General features: G+C 37.0%; 1 protein-coding gene across 1 annotated transcript in view; it reads right to left on the bottom strand.

Annotated features, from left to right (window-relative positions):
- ERCC8 (ERCC excision repair 8, CSA ubiquitin ligase complex subunit) overlaps window positions 1-21,520 on the bottom strand; it is a gene marked incomplete at both ends in the record, with an annotated part of 32,558 nt that overhangs the window by 9,488 nt on the left and 1,550 nt on the right. Inside the window, 8 exons of the mRNA XM_079548836.1 lie at window positions 8,588-8,712; window positions 9,484-9,587; window positions 10,868-10,934; window positions 12,934-13,002; window positions 14,113-14,194; window positions 15,849-15,972; window positions 20,729-20,830; window positions 20,965-21,060. Of these exons, the coding sequence (XP_079404962.1) occupies window positions 8,588-8,712; window positions 9,484-9,587; window positions 10,868-10,934; window positions 12,934-13,002; window positions 14,113-14,194; window positions 15,849-15,972; window positions 20,729-20,830; window positions 20,965-21,060 (769 nt within the window). The remainder of the gene's footprint in view (window positions 1-8,587; window positions 8,713-9,483; window positions 9,588-10,867; window positions 10,935-12,933; window positions 13,003-14,112; window positions 14,195-15,848; window positions 15,973-20,728; window positions 20,831-20,964; window positions 21,061-21,520) is intronic.

Below are 21,520 nucleotides of genomic sequence, written 5' to 3'. Positions count from 1 at the left end.
TATGGTTACAGTATGCTTGTAGCTAATAGCACTTACATAAGAAAGAAACATTGAACAAATCTAGAAAAAATCTCTGTCATAAAAACATGTACAAAAAGATAAGATCATTAGCATACAGCTAAGTTGATTTTCATTTTCTATTGAGAGAATATTTTCATGAGATGCACAGCTTACTGAATGTCCTATTGCTCATTTTGTAAAGATACTGTCGGTAAACACATTACTTTGCTGATGAAGAGTAATTAAAGCCCTTTTCACAGCATGTCAGCTGTAGTAACAACTCCCAAGCCATCTCACTGTTCATAACAAAGGCATATACTATAAAAGGGAAAGTGAGTCTGGATATATACCATATAAATGCTCCTGCCTGCTAGAGATACAATGGAGGAAAAAAAAAAAAAAAAAAGGATGCTGCTAAAACAACAACTAAATTAAGAACCTTACATTTGTTAGAAAGAAAGGCAAAAACTTGCCTCCTTCAATTTGATTCTTCCTATTTTCAATGAATCGGTATTTTGTGTTCCTTTTATGACGCAGGATGCACACAAGCAATGCATAATTCAATAGTAACTCATTTCACTAGACAAATCCACTAAGACATAAGTTTGCAGTATTGCTCAGAAAATTTCTTATGCACGGATTAAATTCTGTATCTTTTGATACAGGACTATTCATATTTGACATAACAGACATCCACCAAGAAGAGATACCTGGACTAAAGAAAACTAATGTGAAGAGCTGCTAAGCATCACCTGAAGCAACTTGAACTTTGGCATAGACTTTCTCCTTTGCATACACTCTTTCATACCCTGATTCTCTTCTTTGGCCAGCGGATTGCTAAATACAATGCTAAATTGTTGCATTTTATTACCTACTCTTTTCTCTGTGGCAGTGAGTGACATGCCTTTGTTTTATGCATCCATTTTAGTGAGCGAGTCCTAACCTAACAGAGGTCCAATCTTAAAAGGGAAAACAAATAATGCTGCAAAACAACAACTCTTATCAAGAACCTCCCATGCTCTAAAATTATAAGAGTAAAGAAAAATACTATCATAGAATGACTTGGGTTAGAAGGGACCTCAAGGATCAAGTCCAAACTCCTAGCCACAGGCAGGATTGCCAGTTGCTAGATCAAATACTAATCAGGTTGCCCAGGGCCCCATCCAACCTGGCCTCAAACACCTCCATGAGCCCCATCCAACCTGGCCTCAAACACCTCCATGAATGGGGCATCCACAAACTCGGACAAACTGTTCCAGCACCTCTCCACTCTCTCAGTAAAAACTTTCCCCAACATCTAAACATTGCTTATTATTTTTTGTAATGTTCAAATCACATTCCTCTCCCCAGTTATATTGTTAATTACCATAGAGTCATCACAGAACAGCTTAGGTGGAAGGGACCTTAAAGATTATGTAATTCCACTCCCTGCCACGAGCAAGGTTGCCAACCTCTAGATTGGGCTGCTCAGGGTCCCATTCAACCTAGCCTTGACCACCTCCAGGGATGGGGCACCCACAACTTCTCTGGGCAGCGATGCAGTACCCTCTGAGCAAACAATCTCCTCTTAACATCTAACATAAATCTGCCTTCTTTTGTTTTAAGCTATTCCCTCTTCTCTGATCCGATCATGCAAAAAGTCAATGTCCCTCCTGTTCATAAGTTCTGATCAAGTACTGGAAGGCTGCAGTGAAGTATCCCTGGAGTCTTCTCCAAGCTAAATAAGCCCAGCTCCCTCAACTTTTCTTTGCAGGAGAGTTGCTACAGCCATCTGGGTTAATCTTGTGGACCTCCTCTGAACCCACTCTAACAGCTCCACATCCCTCTTGCTGTTGGAGGCCCAAGGTCTAGATGCAATACCACAGATAGGGCCTCACAAGGGCAGAATAATGGGAACAATCACCTCTCTCTCCCTGATGGCTACCCCTCTGTTGATGCAGCCCAGGATGCAGTTGACTTTCCAGGCTGCAAACATCCATTGCTGGCTCATGTCCCACTTTTTGTGTCCACCAGGATCCCCAAATCCTTTACTGCAGGGTTGTTCTCAATGAGTTCTTCTCCCATATATGAGACTACCTCAAATGCAGTGTAACACTTCACACTTGGCCTTGTTGAACCTGATTAGGTTCTCCTGGACCCCCTTTTCAAGTCTGTTCAGTCCCTCTGAATGGCACTCCTTCTTTCTGCTGTATCAGCTCCATCACTCAACTTCGTGTCATCAGTTGATGATCACTGCATATGTCATTGATATAGCTGTTGAAGAGCATTAGTCGCATTAGACTACGAGCATTAGACTCCTAGGGTACTGGCCTCCACCTAGTCATAGATCTGTTGACCACAACCCTCATACCACCGAACAGTCTAGCCTTCAAGTCCGTAACTGTCCAAAGGCACTGCACAAGTCCAGGTAGATGACTTAAGATGCCCTTTTCTTTCCCCCCACCAATATCGTTGTTTCTTTGTAGAAGGCCACCAGATTGGTCAGACACAATCTGCCTTTCATGAAGCCATCCTGGCTGTCTTGGATCACCTCTTAAACGTCTTACATGTGCCTTAATACAGCTTCCAGAAGGATCTGCTCCATTATCTTCCCAAGCACAGATGTCAGCCTCATTACCCTGTCGTTTCCTGGGCCTTCCTCTCTCTCTTTCTTGAAAATGGGAGTGATGTTTCCTTTTTTTTTAATTTCAGACACAGGGAACTTTGTCTGACATTTGTGACTTTCCAAATCTGATGGAGAGTAGCTTGGCAACAACATCTGCCAGCTTTTTCAGGAAACAGTTTCAAACCAAAAGAGGGCAGATTTAAATGTTACGTAAGGAAAAGTTTTTTTTTTTTTTTTTTTTTTTGTTTTTTTTTTTGTTTTTTTTGTTTGTTTTTTTTTTTTTTTTTTATATATCAGGACACTGGAACAGCTTGCCCAGAGAGGTGGTGGAAGTCCCATCCCTGGAAACATTCAAGGTTAGACTGGACCAGGCTCTGCACAACCTCATCTAACTATAAACGTCCCTGTTAATTGCAAAAGAGTTGGACTAGATAATCTTTAAGACTCCCTTCCAAACCTAAAAGATGCTATGATTCTATGGAAACTGAGATCTTCCCCTGCTACTTCCTAAATGACAGCATTCCTCAGCCCTTCCCTATCACTGATAAGTATATCTCCTTTCCCAGTGAAATCTAGTATCAAACTCAGGTGATAAACCCAGCCAACTTGTTGCTAGTATTTTCTTGCTTCTCTTGATAAGTTGGATCCCATTTGATGTCAGCAAGCTTGGTCTCTCAAAGGTGCATCCAAAATAACAGTTCCCAAAATCCTGAGCATGACACCATCCATGCTGCCATTCATTCAACTTGTTCATTCTCCTGCTTCTGGCTGGGTCGCAGTTTCCAATTCAAGAGAATTTAAGAACACTACTTGTGTTCCAGATCCTTTCAACATCATCCCAGGTATCGCAAAGTCCTTTAACTATTTTATAATTTCCTAGTTGCAGTCTCCTGTGACCCAGCTTGAACAAGCAGGACCAGACAGTACTCCTTTGGCTTTATCATACCAAGTAGCTTCTACCTCATGAGCGCAGCCCTGAACACAGGTGCCTAGCAGTCAGCTAGGCAGATTATTGGAGTGGAAAATGGGTGCCTCAGTGCCGCAGTACAGAATCCCATATTATAAAGACCTTTTGTCTTACTTTAGTAGAACCAGTTCTGACTCAGATCATTTTAGATCATCTTAACATGACTCTTCCTTTCTGTTTCTGAATGAACATTCACACTTTCTTCTCCTTCCATCCCCAGAGCTTTGTATCTGTTGGTTAAGGCAACTTCAGGAGCAAGGGTAAGGCTCCCCCTTCTGCACTGAGAAAAGAAGGGGATCCAGTGTCTCCCATCTTTCATCTTTCTGCCATTTGTCTCCTCTGAGTTGGAAGCTTGCTTAGCTTCTTCCCTTTGCAGGGACTTAAGACAGAAGAGCTGGTCTGCTTGTATTTCTACACAACACCATGCAGCAACCTCTCTTTCTGACTGCCAGATGTTCCTCAGCCTGGTGATTTCTGCACATAATCTGGCCACCTGCTCAAAAAGCTCGTAATCTACTCATGTAGTATTTAACTAGGAATATTTTATGACTTGCATATTTAATGAGCAGGTTGTGAAGTTTGTTATTTATCACGAGTACTGAAAAACTGCCATGCAAAACAGTCACTGTTCTCAAATAATTTTAAAAAATAATTATAATCTCATTGTGTTACTATACATCAGGCAATTAAGAACGTCTGCTCCACATTTTGAACTTCTGCTGCAAAAATAAATACAGTACTTAATTAAAAATAATTGGTGGAGCGTATTTGCCTTTGTTGTCACAGTTTAATTTTTACCTTACTCAAGTTTTTTTTTTTTTTTTTTTTTTTTTTTTTTTTTTTAAAGATTTTGTGTTGTCACAACCATGGAATGACTGCAGTTGGTGAAAATATTTCACACAGTTTACACAATAGTGCAGTCAGTAGACAGAGATGTGAGAATCAAGCATCTTACTGTGGAACCAGCAGCTTATTCTTCATGAACACTTCTCCAAATGCTTCCTGTTAAACTAACTACATCAAAGTGTGTTAAGAGTAGTCAGTCACAGAAAAAAAAAAAATCTCCCCAAAAACTTGATCACAGACAAAATACCAGCTTCATATTGAAGCTGCAGGGTCGCCTTGTACTAGCGCTGGCTTTTCACCAAGCTCATCAGAAGCTGGATCAAACAGCTAAAACTATAAATGAATCATCAGTTATTTCTAAAGAACTCAGAAAGTCAGAAGAGTTGTATGGGTGGACAAGAAAGTAGAGCAGAATCCTTCCCAGGAAAGAGGAATTTGATAAGCTTAGTTACAGTGAAATCACACCTGAAACACATTTGCTACATTGGTTATACTAATTTCAATTTCCTCAAGCAGCTGATCAATCTCGTATGGAAAGATGTGACAAGAAGACAGAATGAATTACAGAATATCCCGAGTCCAACTGCTGGCTCCACACAGGGCCAATAAAAAATGAAATAAAATCTTAAAATGTATACACTGTACAGTGTACTGTACACTGTACTGTTACACTGTAACATCTATTTACTTTTTCCTTTAATATTTACATCTTAATTTCTTCCAACTTACTCAGCAAAGGAAAATATGCTCCAATTTTTTTTTTTTTTTATTAATTTGCAAAAAGGAATAAAGATAACATATGCAATATCTTCTTGTTCGTACTTAAATATTTCAGCTAAAGTTCTTTATTTCAATGTTCGAATTTGTATTATAATTGTTTGTATTTTTGTAACCTGTCCACACAAAAATCTTCTAAGTTTTCAGACAGAAGAATTTACCAGGCATAAAATCAGTTTGCATTTTAGTGAAACAAATTTTATATATTTTTATAACAACATATATATTTTATATATATATATATATATATATATATATATATATATATATATATATATAAAAAATTTTCATATTTATTTATTTCAACAATATAAATATATATTTATATATTTTTATAACAATTTTATAACTCAGTAGAGGAAAACCAAGAACTCCGGATAGATTCAACCACATAGGAGTAGACCTGCCAAAAAGATTCAACCAAGGAAGAGCAAATCCGCACTGAAGTCAGAATTTTCTAGCTCAAGCATTCTACCCACAGAAACAACTCTTCCCATTATAACAAAACAAAACAGCCAACTTACAGAGCTATGAAAAAGGGTTCTAAAGCTAAATTAATGTATTGAGAAATTCAAGAGGGCAGACGAAACTTACCTGCATTTGTTTCAAGCACTTATATTTAATTCTCTTTATATATTCCACTAAGAAACAAGCTAACCCTCATACAGTTATCAAGTATTTAAAGATAGTTCGTAGAACAGTACTCAGTTGTTTTACATGTAGTTCCTTTTCTCTGAATAACAGGTAAGTAAGTAACCACTAAAGTCTCTTTTTCGTGGAAAAAATTCCCACTATAACCAGGAATAAAACAAGTCGGTTGTTGAGGGAGAGGAAGCAGATGCAGGAAATCAAGCAGGAGAGGATATCAGTGGTAGAAAAAACTGGGCAAGGCAAGCAATTAGAGATTTTTTTTTTGTGTACATTTTCCCCCAGGGTGATTGCAGTCTCAATGAAATCATCAGCTTTTAGAGAATGCTTTTTTACGTGATTCTTTGGCCAGCCATTGAGAAGAGGAAAGGTGGTATTAGCAAAAACAGAAGAAGAAAAAAGGGAAAAAAAAAAAAAAAAAAAAAAAAGGAAAAAAAAATGGAGATCAAATGGACTAGGAGGAGAAATAACAGGACTGCGGAATGTGCTTGTACTACCTGCATATTAAAGACCACTGAGCCTCACCTCTGGAATATTATCAAATATATTCTCCTGGAAACTATACTAAGGACACACAAGACACAGAGGTAATATGGGACAACCAGCACAGCTTGACCAAGGGCACAGCCTGTCTGACCAATACAGCGGCCTTCTACAATGGACTGATAGCATTCATGGACAAGGGGAAATCAACTAATGTCATCTTTCTGGACTTCTGAAAGGCCTTTGACAAGGTTCTTCACCACAGCTTTATCTCTTTATTAGAGAGATAAGGATTTAAAGGCTGGATTTTTTGGTAGATAAAGAATGTATTGGTTGGTTGAAGACAGCGGGCTGTGGTCAAGTAGAAGCAGGTCATGAGAAGCATTTCCCCCCAGAGGTCAGTTTTGGGACCAGTGTCTTCAACATCTTTATCAGTCACATAAACAGTAGGACTGGGTGCACTCTCAGCAAGTTTGCAGAAGACACTCAACTGAGTGATGCAGTCAATAAAATATAAAGAAGGGATGCCATCTAAAGGGACCTAGACAAGCTTAAATGTGGGCCCGTATGAACTTAAGGAAGTTCAAGAATTGCAAGGTGCTGCATCTGTGTGAAACTGTTGGAGTAAGTCCAGAGGAGAGCCATGAAGATGATCAAAGGGCTGGATCACCTCTCCTATGAATAAGGGGCAGGGAGCAGAACTTGTTTAGCCTGAAGAAAAGGCCTTTCATTATTCAAAAGGGAGCTTATAGAAAAAATGGAAACTTACTTTTTACGTGGTCTGATAGTGGTAAGACAAGGAGTAACAGCTTTAAACTAAAAGAAAGGAGATTTAGATTAGGTATTAGGGAGAAATTCTTTACACTGAGAGTGAGGAGACACTGGAACAAAGTTGCCCAAAGACGCTGTGGACATTTCATCCCTGGAGATTTTCAAGGTCAGGCTGAATGGGAGCCTGGGTAGCCTGGTCTGGTGAGTGGCAACTCTGTTCATGGCAGTGGGGTTGGAACTGGATGGTCTTTAAGGTCCCTTCCAATCCATGCCATTTGACGATTCAAATTTGTTTGCTGGTGCCTTAAAATTATTTCAAGAACACGCCTGGTTGGTATGCAAAAACACAGTAATCTAGACAATGTAAATTACAGGATAATGGAATCGAATCTGGACTTCAACAGCAAGATCACGACATCAAATAAGAAAAGAAATAGAATAGATACGAATATGAAATAGAATATAAACAGAATAGAATATGAATAGATATGAAATATGAAACAAGTCAAAGTACTAACAGGCACAGAAAAACAAAAAACAGTGATCCAGCTGGTGGTAGTAGAAGGAACAAACTGTATCATCTTCTTTGGTGATGGTGATTCGAAGACAGAAAGATGTTTGTATACTAAGTAAGTGCTGCAAACAAGCTGGCAAATATGGAGAGCATGGGGATAGATAGATAACTGTTTTCATTTAAAGGTCTTTAGGGAACACTTTCACCACGTTCTGTAACTAAGCAGCAGTAGTAAAAGATTTTTAAGGCAGAGATAAAATTTCTTTATTTCCTAATAGCAATGGCAGACCGCACTAACATGACTAGCTAAAATCCCATGGAAACTGACGTACCTGCTATTTCCTTCTTTCAGAATAAATATAGAAAAGTTTTCTTTCCAGTTTTTAATTTTCTGTTCTCCACAAAAAAATAAACCCATCATAAACAAAACAAAAACAAAACAAAAAACAGGCCACAGAAAGGATTATGGAACAAAGATGGCTTTTTCCTGTTTGGTTGCAATGCATATGTAAAGGGACAGAAAATTTTGACAAATGATGAAGAGCTCCACAAGAGAGGTTTCATAAAAATACAGGAAGTCTATCAGTGAAACACTGTATTTTTTACATGAGATTTTTACATTGAGATGTCCATATCTCAATGACAACTAAAAGTTTTAAAAAAATCTATACCAGTAGTCAGTACATATTATGATTTTCTTTACTGTTTGAAGCATTTTCATCTATGCTTACAGATAATGAATGTACAGTTAGCATAATTAATTGTTAAATAGATAAGTAGATCCACACTTCGTCACGTTTTCTTTAGTAAACAAAAAATAAGAAATCTGTTATATAAAAAGGCTCAGAAAGTATTAATATGTTATTTCCTTATGACAACAAATAAACAGCTAATGCAGTTGTAACGATAACTACAGAAGTTAAAAGAAATCCTTTAAATCAAAGCAAAACCTAACTGAAGATTCTTGATAACTTACCAACGTATTTTCTCCAGTGGAGCTGTTCCAAAGTCTCATCCGATCATCTGTACCAACAGTCAAGAGATGAAGGCCATCACTTGTGTAGCATAAACCATTAACTCTCCCATTGTGAGCTGTGTTTACTGTCAGGAAAAACAATTTGTTTAGATTTTGTATATACATTTTTATTTAGATATACAGTACTGAAAGAACTGTTTAATGGTAACGTGTAAATAAGTTAATAATTTAACTCTTGGTTTATGAAAGCATGACTCTCCTTGGATTACTTACTTTAAAAGAAAAACAATCATTGAGAACTGACACATAAAACAGTTCATTGCACATATTGTGTATAGCTTAGTAGAAACAAATTCCAAAGATTTCACCTAATAAAATCATACATTTTAAAGAAGGATAAAGAGCTAAAACCCAACTCCATTCTACCATGGCACATCTGACTATGGTACCCAGAAATCAGCTCACTACGATAAGGTGTTTCTGCACTACAGAGCAGTGCACAATTCAGACGCACCTTTATTTAGAGTAGAAAAAAAAAATCTGCTTACAAAAATTCAGTCACTTCATCCAGAATCACAATATATAAAGTTTATATTCTCTGATTTAATTCCATATTACTATGTATTTCTCAAAGCAGCGACTGAGGTAACTGTTTGGCTCAAACAGTTAGAACAGACATAATGCCACTGTCAAAGAGACTTCTCTACACAAGGGTCCCAAACACAAGCAAAATCTCTTGGGGAAGTATCTGAAGAGAAACTGAACTGCCTGTGTTATGCAGTAGGTAACAAATAGGATGTCACAACTGTGTTTGTTGGTCTTGGTACTCAACACATTCACAGAATGTAAGAAAACTTCTAGTTGGGCATGAATTACAATGTTATATTCTGTATTACCTGCCTCAGAAGATGCTTTCGACTTTTCTCCATTGTGTTGATCAAGCGTAGTCAGACATCCTGATGCTCTCCTCACATCCCATAATTTTACTTTACTGTCAGCACTAAGAAAAACAAATTGGTACTAACATATGCATTAGGAAAATTACTTCCATTCAAGTCAATAATTGCCTTTAGCCAACCCACCTGGCACTTACGCTGGTCCAATGACTATTCTGAACTAATCGTGCAGTCACAGTCAATTTTGTGAAAAGATGAACTTCAGATTTTTGCGTATATGAATCAGTAATTACATCTAGTACACTCAAGGCACCTGCGTGAAGTTCTCGAATCCAATCAATCTCCAATCTCTGTATACAGTATAACACTTTTGCATGCAAACGCAAACCAGGAATAAACTTGCTAATAATTCTACTGATTAAATTGTAGCTACAGGTTTTAGCATTATCTATATGGTTGACTGGGAACAGCTGGCTTCTGTCAGAACTGCGATTGTCTATGTTACCAGCGGCATAAGGAGGAAAAGACCAAGACACAGGCTGCTGCAGTTCATTCTGGCTCCCAAACCACACACTCACGTTACATCTTCACTGGCCATAAAACCTACGCCGGTTGCTGGTACTCGATTCAAGCTGCCTGCATTTAAAAAGCAACAGTGGAGGCAGTGCATTTTGCATGGCACCTTGATTTGAGCAATTCATGCGTACTACAAGACTCCCAAGCATAAATATGAGGTAGACTCGTATAAAAGGCCATTTCTAACGCACCGTCACCCATGTAAATGCATTTAAATGATCTGGATATTTCTCAGCGAATTAGCGATACTTTAGGACTAAAACAAACAACCCTCAAACAGACACGTAAGTCACTTTTTACCCCAAAGACATCTGTATCTCCCTGATCCACAGCTAGGCAGTACACTCAAACTTCTCCTTACATAAACTGTCTTCTAAATGAAATACAACATGCTTTTTCCTGTGCATTCTCATGTTAGATCAATATATTAACAGTGTATATTCCTGTAAACTATGTCAGCTAAGCTACTGGTGCTTTCTGACATAATTGAGAACAATTAACAAGGATGGCACTTTGAGTTAAACACATTTGACTTGGTTATAAAACAGATTAGCAATATAAACACTAATGAATGGTAAGAAACACCTCTATAATTTGCTTATAATTTTAAATGCTATTAGTATTTCCAAAATTCTGTATTATCTTCCTACAAAATAAGCATAATTTGAATAGCTCTTGTCCTAAAAAAGTGAGCTAAAAAATGAAGCATACAATAAAGATTAACTTCCAAAGCACACATGAAATGTAAAAGCAGGTACAATACATTAAATTTTCTCATTGTTATTATTTCATATAACAACATCTTTACCTTGCTGTTGCCAAAACATATTCATGACGTGGGGACCAAGATACTGCCAGTACTTCTTGCCTGTGACCTAGAAACAGCATGAGAAGGCTTAGGTAGCAATCTAGGAAAATACTTACATACAATAATGCAAGTAACTTAATTCTGCAGGATACATCAATTCAGAACAATAATCTAAATTTTCTGAATTGCAATATAAATTTGGATATTGTGGCGTTTTGAGAGAAAAGTTATTTCCCTTTCTACACCTTGCTCATGTGGAACTGCAATAACTCTATGTGATACAAGGAGTATTATATCTAATTTTTAACAAGTATGGTTTTGCTTGGGTAAGACACAGTACAGAATAGTCACACTTATTGCAACCATGTTAAGAAATATTATTAAATTCTGTATTAATTCTGATGTTCTCAAATGAAAAAAAAAAATCTTCACCAGTTCTTCAGCAAGTCTTTTAAAAAAAAATGTTTATCTTAATTACCTAATAGTATACTTTTATTCAGCTTACTCTCAAATACTCAGCTCCCAGATTTCAGATATATTCCCCCTTCTTAAATTTAAATACATTAAGATACTAAAATAGATGTGATATAGCAGTGATACACTCACTGCAGGTTAACACTAACATTAATAAATATGCATATACACACACAAGCATGTATACATAAGGACTACTCCAAAAGTAATTTTATGCCACCTATTTTACGACATTGGCCCACAGTCTCAGAGGCAGATGTTGGTGGTATGGCAGTAGAGACTGACCCATCCCACCAGTATCCCATTACATTTTGTTGCTATGTGATACAGCAGTAGAGGGGCAGTCTGACAAAATGGTATCTGACATAGAAGTGTGTGTGAAGCAACAGGTGTGGGACTGAGTTCCTCCATGTGGAAAAAATGGCACCCTGGTGAACTGGTATTCACTGACACTAGCTGAACATTTGTGCAGACCAAATAGATGGATGTGGACAAGATGAGCCAATGGGTGGTGCGTGAGAGGCAGCCATGAGAGCAACGTGAAAGACATGCCATGTTCCAAATGATCATGCACGTTTTTATAAGCATGGCATGCAGGTTTTTGTTTAGCACTGGCAAAATGTAGAGCTAATGGCAGTAACTATGCTGAAAAAGTACTTTGTAGATGAGAATTCACACTATTAAAGAGTGTTATTGAGTTCTTGGTATCAGTTGTGCTTAACAAATAAATATATAGGAAACATTACTTTGAAACAATATACATACATGCACATGTGTGTACATCAAAAACATTAAACAAATTTAGACAACAGGAAGTCTAGAGAAACAAATACAAGGACTGTAAACATACTTCATGTAACAATAGAAACATATTGATGCAAAATAGAGTACGTCATATAAATACATTCCAGTTATGTAATTTAGAATTAGGTGAATCACTTTTTTTTTTTAATATATATTAGTTGCCTTTCCATTTCTTGGCCGTATGTCATATTCATTTCCAAACAATAAATATTAGGAAAAACATATTAAGGGCAAATCTCACTGAGTGCAAAAACCAATGGACTATAGAATAATAAAATCCTACCACTTACTGAATTAAGTCAATGCAAAGAATTAGATACGATTATTCTAAAAATAGTAGTAGCTTTCTACAAAGAAACCTCTAAAAATAATTACTAAGAAAAAAAATCCATGCAACAACCTTCACAGGTTATTTTGTTAAAAACAGAAGATTTTTCTTATTAAAAATACAGAAATTCAAAAACACCCACCTCCTGCACTGAATTTATATGCACACAAAAACAAGATCAATACTTAACCATGTAATAAACAGTAATTACTATTGATTAGATCATGAAAATGTCCCAACATCTGTAGTAACTGTTCATTACCGTTTGTGTTCTCCAATTCATTAGCACTAGGACTAACACCCAGAAGAATCTTTAACACTGCGTAACTTTCACAACTGACACTAAATACATCAGTCATGTTACTTACAAAGAATACATTGTATATAGTGTTTCTTTATAGGGCCTGCTTTACTCAAAGTAGTTATTGTTTAGCATTTTATGTTTCAGACTAAAAAGTACCCTGCAGAATGTGAGAACAGGATCCAGACTTCAAGTCACAGAGCTGTACTTTGGGGCTTTTGGTACCAACTGTAAACAAGAGAAACAAAGACAGCTGAAAAAGCAAACAAACAAACAAAACAAAGAAACCTCAACACAACCATCATTTGAAAGAACAACAACCCAATCTTAGCAATGACAAAGAAACAGAAGAAAAATGACAGCTGCATAACTACTCATTTAGTCAAAGTAACACATTCTGTAACAGAATTACATTTTCAGGCCAAGTATATTTACCTACAACAAACAAGAAGTAGGAACTGGGGGCAAATAAGACAGTATTTAAGTATCTTGAGAATTAAAAATATGACCTTTTCTTTAAATATTTTGTCTAATCATAGTAACATCCTGCAGTTGTAAGCAATGCATACACACATACACTATTGACCTGGGTGATGGGATTGAGTGCATCCTCACTAAGTTTGCAGATTACACCAAAATGGGAGAAAGTCAATGTGCCTGAAGTTAGGAAGGCCCTTCAGAGGGATCTGAACAGACTGGATATTGAAAGTGGCCAGCCTCTTCTCCAGTGTAACTAGTGACAGGATGAACAGGAAGGGCCTCAAGTTGCACCAGGGAAGTGAACCCAAAAGGGTGGCTAGTCACTGTTCCTGGAGATGTTAAAGAAACATGCAGACGAGGTACTAAGGAATGTGGTTTAGTGGGGAAACATTGGCTGGCGGTGGATGGATGGCTGGATGATCTTGGAGGTCTTCTCCAAACTTGGTAACTCTATGATTCTGTGGATGCTTTCCTGGGTAAACTATTCTCATGAACCTGCCTTAGTGGAGGTTAGACTACATTATCTTCAGAGGTCCCTTCCAACTCCTAGAATTCTGTGATGCAGTGTGTGATTGATTCTGTGACACAGTAACCCTTAGATGTCAGTTAAGTACACAAAGGTAATCTAGCTAAGAAATTTCATCTAGAAAGTGAATGGAACAATACTTATTTCAGAAGACTAAATACGATACTCTCATGAATATCAATCCAAACAACTGAAGATATTTTAACAATGTCTTTTTTATGAAGGCTGAAATTATGTAAGGAGGACAGGAGAGGAACAAGAAATTTGAATATTACTTGCTTTTTAGCACAATTGCCTAAATACATAATGAAATTCTTATAACACCCACATACCTGCTATTAAACAATGTTTTGTAGCAAATGGAGACATGTGATGGCTATAGACTGTTCCCTCAAACTGAAATACATCTGCAGGCTAATGATAAAAAGATCAAATTAGTCAGAGTACAAATACATTAGCAGAATGTACACCTTTGTTATTATTTTTTCAAGTGATGGCTGCAAGTAAAATACAGATATTCCTATTTGCACACTAACAATAATTTGTCTGGTTAGAAATCTCATCACACAAACACTGCAAAGTAAGTAAGTCTGCTCACAACACCAGACAATTATGCCAGTGCTGGGAAGTGATCCAGAAGAATGCCCAAGGAAGTTCATCAGAAACATCACCGGAAAAGATGCAAGGATTATCAAAATCAAAAGAGAGCAAACAAGAAAGTTGCAGCACAAGGACTAAAGTAAACAAGAAATCGAGCTTAGCCTAAACCCAGAAGCTTATTGTCAGCTTACAAATCTGACATGCTAAGTTTCATGCTGAAAAGTAATCTATGTATCTATATAGACCTATACTGATATATAAAACAAACAACAACAACATAGAAAACAAAAAAGCCCACACATAGTGATGAGCTGCCTTATCAGTGTTAGAAATATTGCAATACAACAATGGCTTTAATAATCAGTACAATGACTTCCTGGTACAACTGCTTTGTCATCCCAGTCTAAAATACTCTATAGAAAAGAAAAGAACTTCAATCTGAGTTATATGCATTTTGTGGAAGAACAAGTCAACCAGTAACCTTCACACAAACACTGTGTTTTCAAAGTAAGTGATGCTCACAGAGACACCAGAAATATGAACAGAATTTTCCACTTAAGAGAACACCTTATAGAATATCTGGTGATTGTAAACATAGCCTCACGTCTCATAAAAAGAAATCAAAATCTATCATGTTTCTAGAATGACAGATTTTTTTTTTTTTTTTTTTTTTAATTCTTTCACCATGTACTGAAACAACATTAAATACTGTTAGTGTAAAATCATTAATATATGTGCATACTGGAAACAATAAATGCATAACTCAGCAATCAGGTGCCAAGAGTCTGAAAAACCTAAAAGCCTGCAAAACCTGTTAACTTCAATTAAGTCAGTTATAATGGTTAACATTTTCTCACTGGTTTCTTCCGTTCTCCGATAATTCACTATGAGAAAGAGTGTCTGCAATGGTCAGAACAACAGAATTTTGGATTCAGTGACCCAGCATGTCCTCTCCAAACTCATTTGACTACTGCTCTGCATATAAAATACTTTGTCCTCTTTAATTTCAAATGTTAAGAAGACCAGTCCTTCTAAAGCATTATTTACATCTTAGTTAACAAAAATAATTAGCTCTGCTGTACTGCTGCTACACAGCTCAACTCAAACAAACAAAACTCAGTATTTCTTGAGAAAAACACAATACCTAAAAAGGAACAAGAGCTTCAGACAGTTCTTGGTGGACAAATAAATAATTTATGTAGCATAAAATAAACTAGGTACATTCCTACTTGCAGCAAAAGCAGAAAGGAACTGTCCTAAGAGCTCCAAGCTCCCAATACAGGTCAGGCAATCAGTCCCCTGATACAGACAGGAGCATGCCAATGTACAATGCCACACTACTGCTGTTCTCACAACTGGCTGTTTTTGTCCTTCTAAATGCCCAGTTCTGTCAGGCTCAGGGTGAAATGTGGATGGGGAATAAGTGACTTGTATTAAAAAAGCCTAAAAAGCAAAGAAATTCTCTTACTTGTAAAGTGTTAGTATCCCATATTTTCAAGGTTTTATCAAATGAGCTTGATGTAAACATTCCAGTATCATGAGGATACCACTGCACTGTCTCCACACTGAATTTATGTGCATCAGGATGGCTCCTAAAATTAAAGGGTTTCAATTGGTTAGTGTCTTGACAATTGGCTTATAATTGTCTTGAAACTCAGTGATAACTTGAATAAGTAACTGGCTTTTTATTTGTTTGTTTTAATTATACTGATTTTTCAAGATGAACTAGTTATTTTGGTGCCTCAATTTCCAAACAGTCAATGTAAATTACTTCACAGAGCCCTTATTTCAAGAAAGCATGGATCATTTACCCATTAAAAATATGGTATTTATAGCATGTCACAAGTTAAGACTCTGAATCTGGGCACAGAAGAGTAGTAGTGTCTTTTGAAATTGTCCAATTCTTAAAGTTATAATGTTTAAGGTTAAAACCTAACACTACAGACCATTTACATTTATGGAATCCCACTGTCTTAGAATCAAACCCACTGAAATATACAATCACACAAACAGTTCAAAAAACCCATGATTAGCAAATAATTACAGCTACACAATCACTGGAATTTCAAGGAACTGAAACAGTATTTAATGAGCAGTTACTGAGTTAATGAGAGTTTTTATTTGTTTGTTTGTTTGTTTTTTGCATTTACAAATGAAACACTCAATTCAACTGTATGTAGTAATAAAAGTAATACTACTGGGAAGAATGGATACCAGAGCCAATATTTACAGCTCCAGGACATGATTCAACCAGATCCTAAATGCTACAGGCAGCTTTGTATATTTGGTAGGCAACAAGTATCCGAGCTGGATCCACGTGGACTCAGCTTGAGGATCCAGTACCACCCTTCCAGATTCAGAAGCATCATGCTGTCAAGTTAACCCTGGTAGGCAGAAAAGCACCTTCAGAGCCTCTTGTTCAATCATTCACTTCCCCCAAGTGGGATGGGAGAGAGAACTGTGAACACAGGACTGAGAAAACCTATTGTCTGAGATTAAGACAGTTTAACAAATCAAATGAAAATAAAACAACCAACTAAGCGAAACAAACATCATAAAAATAAGTAGATAAAATAAAAGCAACTGCTCACCACCAAGTGACTGAACTCCAGCCAGTCCCAAAGCAATAGCAGGCCCTTGAAAACATACCTTTCCCTCACTCCACCCACCACTTTCTCCTTTTCATCCCAAGTTCACATGACATTGTGTGGTATGGAGTATCACAGAATCACAGAATTGTAGGGGTTGGAAGGGACCTCCAGAGATCATCGAGTCCAACCCCCCTGCCAAAGCAGGTTCCCTACACCAGGTCGCACAGGTAGGCATCCAGGCAGGTCTTGAACATCTCCAGAGAAGGAGACTCCACCACCTCCCTGGGCAGCCTGTTCCAGTGCTCCGTCACCTCACTGTAAAGAAGTTCTTGCGCACATTTGTGCGGAACTTCCTATGCTGCAGTTTCCAAACGTTTCCCCTTGTCCTGTCTCCACTCACCACTGAAAACAGTCCGTCCTCACCATTCTGCCCCCACACCTTAGATATTTATAGACCTGGATCAGGTCCCCTCTCAGTCTTCTTTTCTCAAGGCTGAACAGACCCAGTTCACTCAGCCTTTCCTCATAGGAGAGATGCTCCAGGCCCTTCACCATCTTTGTGGCCCTCCGCTGGACTCTTTCCAAGAGATTCTTGTCTTTTTTGTACTGGGGAGCCCAGAACTGGACGCAGTACTCCAGATGAGGTCTTACCAGGGCAGAGTAGAGTATATCTCCTTGGTTAATTCAGATCAAGCACTTGGGCCATGCTTCCTCACAATCTATCACCCATCCCCAATCTACTTGTTGAGGGGTCAAAGTGAAAAACAGTGAAAATCTCAATTACCTTAAGTACTGCTCAAAAACAGCTAAGATACTGGTGTATTATCAACACTCTTTAGGCCACAAATTCAAAACGCAGCACCACACAAGCTACTGTGAAAAGAAATAACTCCACCCCAGTCAGATCCAGCATATTCACTAAAGCAGTTCAGCTGGCTCCATCTCAAGCTAGTGAAGAGCTCACAGGATTTCTTCACTACTTTCAAGTCACCTGGCCTCCAAAGTGATAACTACTGCAAGGGTATCATTGTGTAAATACTGATCCAGATCTGCGTAGATCTGGCACTACACCTCAGCTAATAAAGCTTCCTGTTTACTTGGGTTGCTAGAAAGCACAGAAGATACCTTATGTCTTTAAAAAGAATGAGCCTTAAGCCAGCACCGACAATACTAATAACTACTGAGAAACTACAGAGTTTAGTTTAGTAACTTCTCCTTGGTTATTTCTAAGTAATAACCCTGTAACAGCCTGTTTGCCACAATGCTCAGCATCCCCTGATTTTGAGCACCTATTCTACTGGGGAGCAAGCTAAAAATCTTCAGTACCTCTAATGCCAAGAAATCAAACCCAACTCAGTATGAACTTAACTCCTGTAGAGTCATTTGAACAAATCCACGCAGCAATATCCCAATTCATTTTCCAATAAAAACTAAATTCATTGAACTACAACCTTCGTGCATTAAATACAAGTGTACAAAACTGGACTGTGTTCAGCACTACACCAAAATCATCACTTCTTCTACATTCTCTCTTGAGTAGCTCTGTTGGAATCACCTTTGATCAAACTGGGCTTAGTAGTGGCCAGGTGCCATTCCACTTCATCTCTCAGAGCTGTATATTTTTTCTAATTCATTTTATATCCAGTGTTTTTTCACACTAGTAAGGAAATACGAACCTTTTAATGTAAGAAAAATACAGAATGAATTATATGGACAGTAAAGTCACTGATATTGACTCACCCTGGACAGTTTTCAAATAGAGAAGACCTACAGAAGCATCAGCTATGTTATTGAGAAGCTTGTTAAGTTTGTTTACTCTTAAATGCCAGTTTTTGCCACACGACAGCATGAATCATATGAAAGGAACTAAAAGTTGGAATGCTGACTCCGAACAAGGAAGGAAAAATTTAGAAAACTTCTATTCCAATGGTGACTCCAAATCTATGTGAGAAACATTAGGTATGTTGCAATCTAATGTTAGGAATCATCTTCTCTAATAGTCTAAACTATTGGACCCTCAGCTGTCCCAGGTCAGAATCTACTCAGAAATATCCTCACAGGACACCTAACAAGGACTTCTTAAAACAATTTCCTGACCAGAGTTGCTTTGTGCCCTGCAAACTTGAATCACAGACAAACACTTTTTGCATGTTATTATCATGTACTTTAAAGATAAGAAACAATCAGATCAAAAGTATTTCTCACTGGTAATAAAAAATTCATTTATAGTGTCAGAAGTCTGCATGGATAATATTCCAATATCTGAAGCTATATACGTAGCTAATTAGCTCCAGTAAGTATTTAAAACATACCAGGAAACTAGACAAATACTTGGAGTAAAGCATAACAATAACTTAAGGCATAAACCTTGCTACAGTAACTTTAAAAAATAACAATAGCAACATCATTCAGAACATTGTTCTATGTGAAATAAGATTTTACTACTATGATTTAATCTTCTGTACAAGTGATGAGAAATAAGAGACAGATCTATATAAATAAACACCTACTCAAGAGACAGACTGCCAACTAGCCATACTGAAATAGAATTTTCAAGCACGGCTTTAACTGACTAGAATGATAAGGAAACAGAGGATGATTTTAGTACAGATTAATCATTTTTCTTATACTGTGTGTTAGCAGCACATGTTTCTTTGGTTTTCTCTGTCCCAGAATTCACTTTTGTTTTTATGTTCAGGGATACATATTCATTACTAGCTCTTAATTACAATTTTAAGTTATTTTCTTCAAGTAGTGCCACACACACAACACTTAGTAAGTGCAGCAGATTATGTTCCTATGCGTTTGTTTCATGTTCTATATATATCTTTTTTTTTATTATTATTCTTATTGCCCAACATACCAATCTGAGGCTCTTACTGTTATAGATACGTTTTGTGCTTGGTACCGTTCACCAAGTTCTTAAACCTCAAATAACTTAAAAGCTAGGAAAACACAAAGAGAAAATGCAAGTTGGATATATGTCATTGTTACTCTTAGATTAAATCCCTAACCTAATAGAAAATCTAAGCACAAAATAAAAACAGATTTTGCTGGAAGACTTAAAGCCAATAGTCTACAAATCTTCACTACCTGCAGAATGGTCTCACACAGCAATAATGATTTTGAGTCTTTATACTGATTCTTTCAAGTAGCATGGTAGTACCTTGGGTCTTCAGGAAAATATGACCATTTTTGTCAGTAACACATCTGTCCTCATTCAAACATTCCTAAAAAGTTCTGTATTAATTAGACAACGTGGTGCTAACCTGGTGAACTTAAAATAAGCAATTGTAAAGCCAGTAACAGAGAGAATGAAAATAAAACCAACAACTACAAACCTTAGATTGTGTTTCCCTCTGCTGAACAATTACACAAAATCATTTTTCCTTTGTTTAAACGTATAACTATTCCAAGATACACAGAACTATACATATATTGTGGAATGCAAGGAATATTTCCACAGCCCAAAGTGAAACTGCCAGAGACCTGCTCAAACAATATTAACAAATACTCATTGCAAAGATATAACAAGTAACTTCTGCTATGTAGCAAATGACATATATCTTTGCAAAGCTTCTACAATTTTTCTCTTTATGTCAGAAACATAATCTGTAATGCTAGCCATCACCAAATATTTCCAGTATAAAGCCTCTTTATCCTAGACATAAGCATGCATATTAATCTGTTACTTTGGTGCTAGTCTTACAATGGATATCAATATTAACTTTTAGTAGTTTTTTCTTTGAGAACCTACCTTCCCACAGAACAAAGTGCTTTACATGTGTAATTTGGTTTTCTGCTCAAGTTTTCAAGGTCATAAAGAACAATAACACCATCCGAGCCACCTGATAACATGCTGAAAGTATAAATAAAACACACGGGTTACAGAAGGTAAGACCACAACCTGCTAAATGTAATTAAGGATTCGGCTATAAAATAATGGCCAAGACGCAGTGAAGTGATTTTAGCCAAACTTAAGTATATACTTACTATCTTCCCTCAACAGGCTCAATATCAAGGGTGTTAATACCACTGCCATGTATTCTTTCCACATCTCTATCTTTATTTAATTCTAAACTTAGAACTCTGAAAAAAATAGAAGAAAAATCAACAGAAAAGTGAGATGAAAAGTATGAACAGATCTTTAAGATACCACTATCTCTACACAGTGCAAAGCATGGTCTCACCCTCCCTCAGTGCATCTAACACCCCATCTATTTATTCTTGCAAAGTAAACTTACAGAGACACATAACAAAATTAAAAGTTTGGTAGAAAAAGCGTTTTATCATTGGTATTGTCGGAAGTTAAGAGGCAAAAAAATATGTAAGACAGGCTCAAAGGAATATCAAAACTGCATTTGAGGTCAATACATGAAGCATCAAAACAAGAAAGTAGTTTGAAAAAATACAGATAGGGTAAACATCAAGAAGTATTTGTCATTTTTGTGACAAATATTAGTTATCTGCAAGCTTCATTATGTACCATCACTCCTCCTTGGAACTATGGACACCTAGTGGACAAACTTATTTAGTTTAATAAATCTCA

This window comes from Tetrao urogallus (genome assembly GCF_951394365.1).
Source record: "Tetrao urogallus genome assembly, chromosome: Z".
In the NCBI taxonomy this organism is placed as follows: Eukaryota; Metazoa; Chordata; class Aves; order Galliformes; family Phasianidae; genus Tetrao; species Tetrao urogallus.
This window is presented reverse-complemented; position numbering and strand designations above follow the sequence as displayed.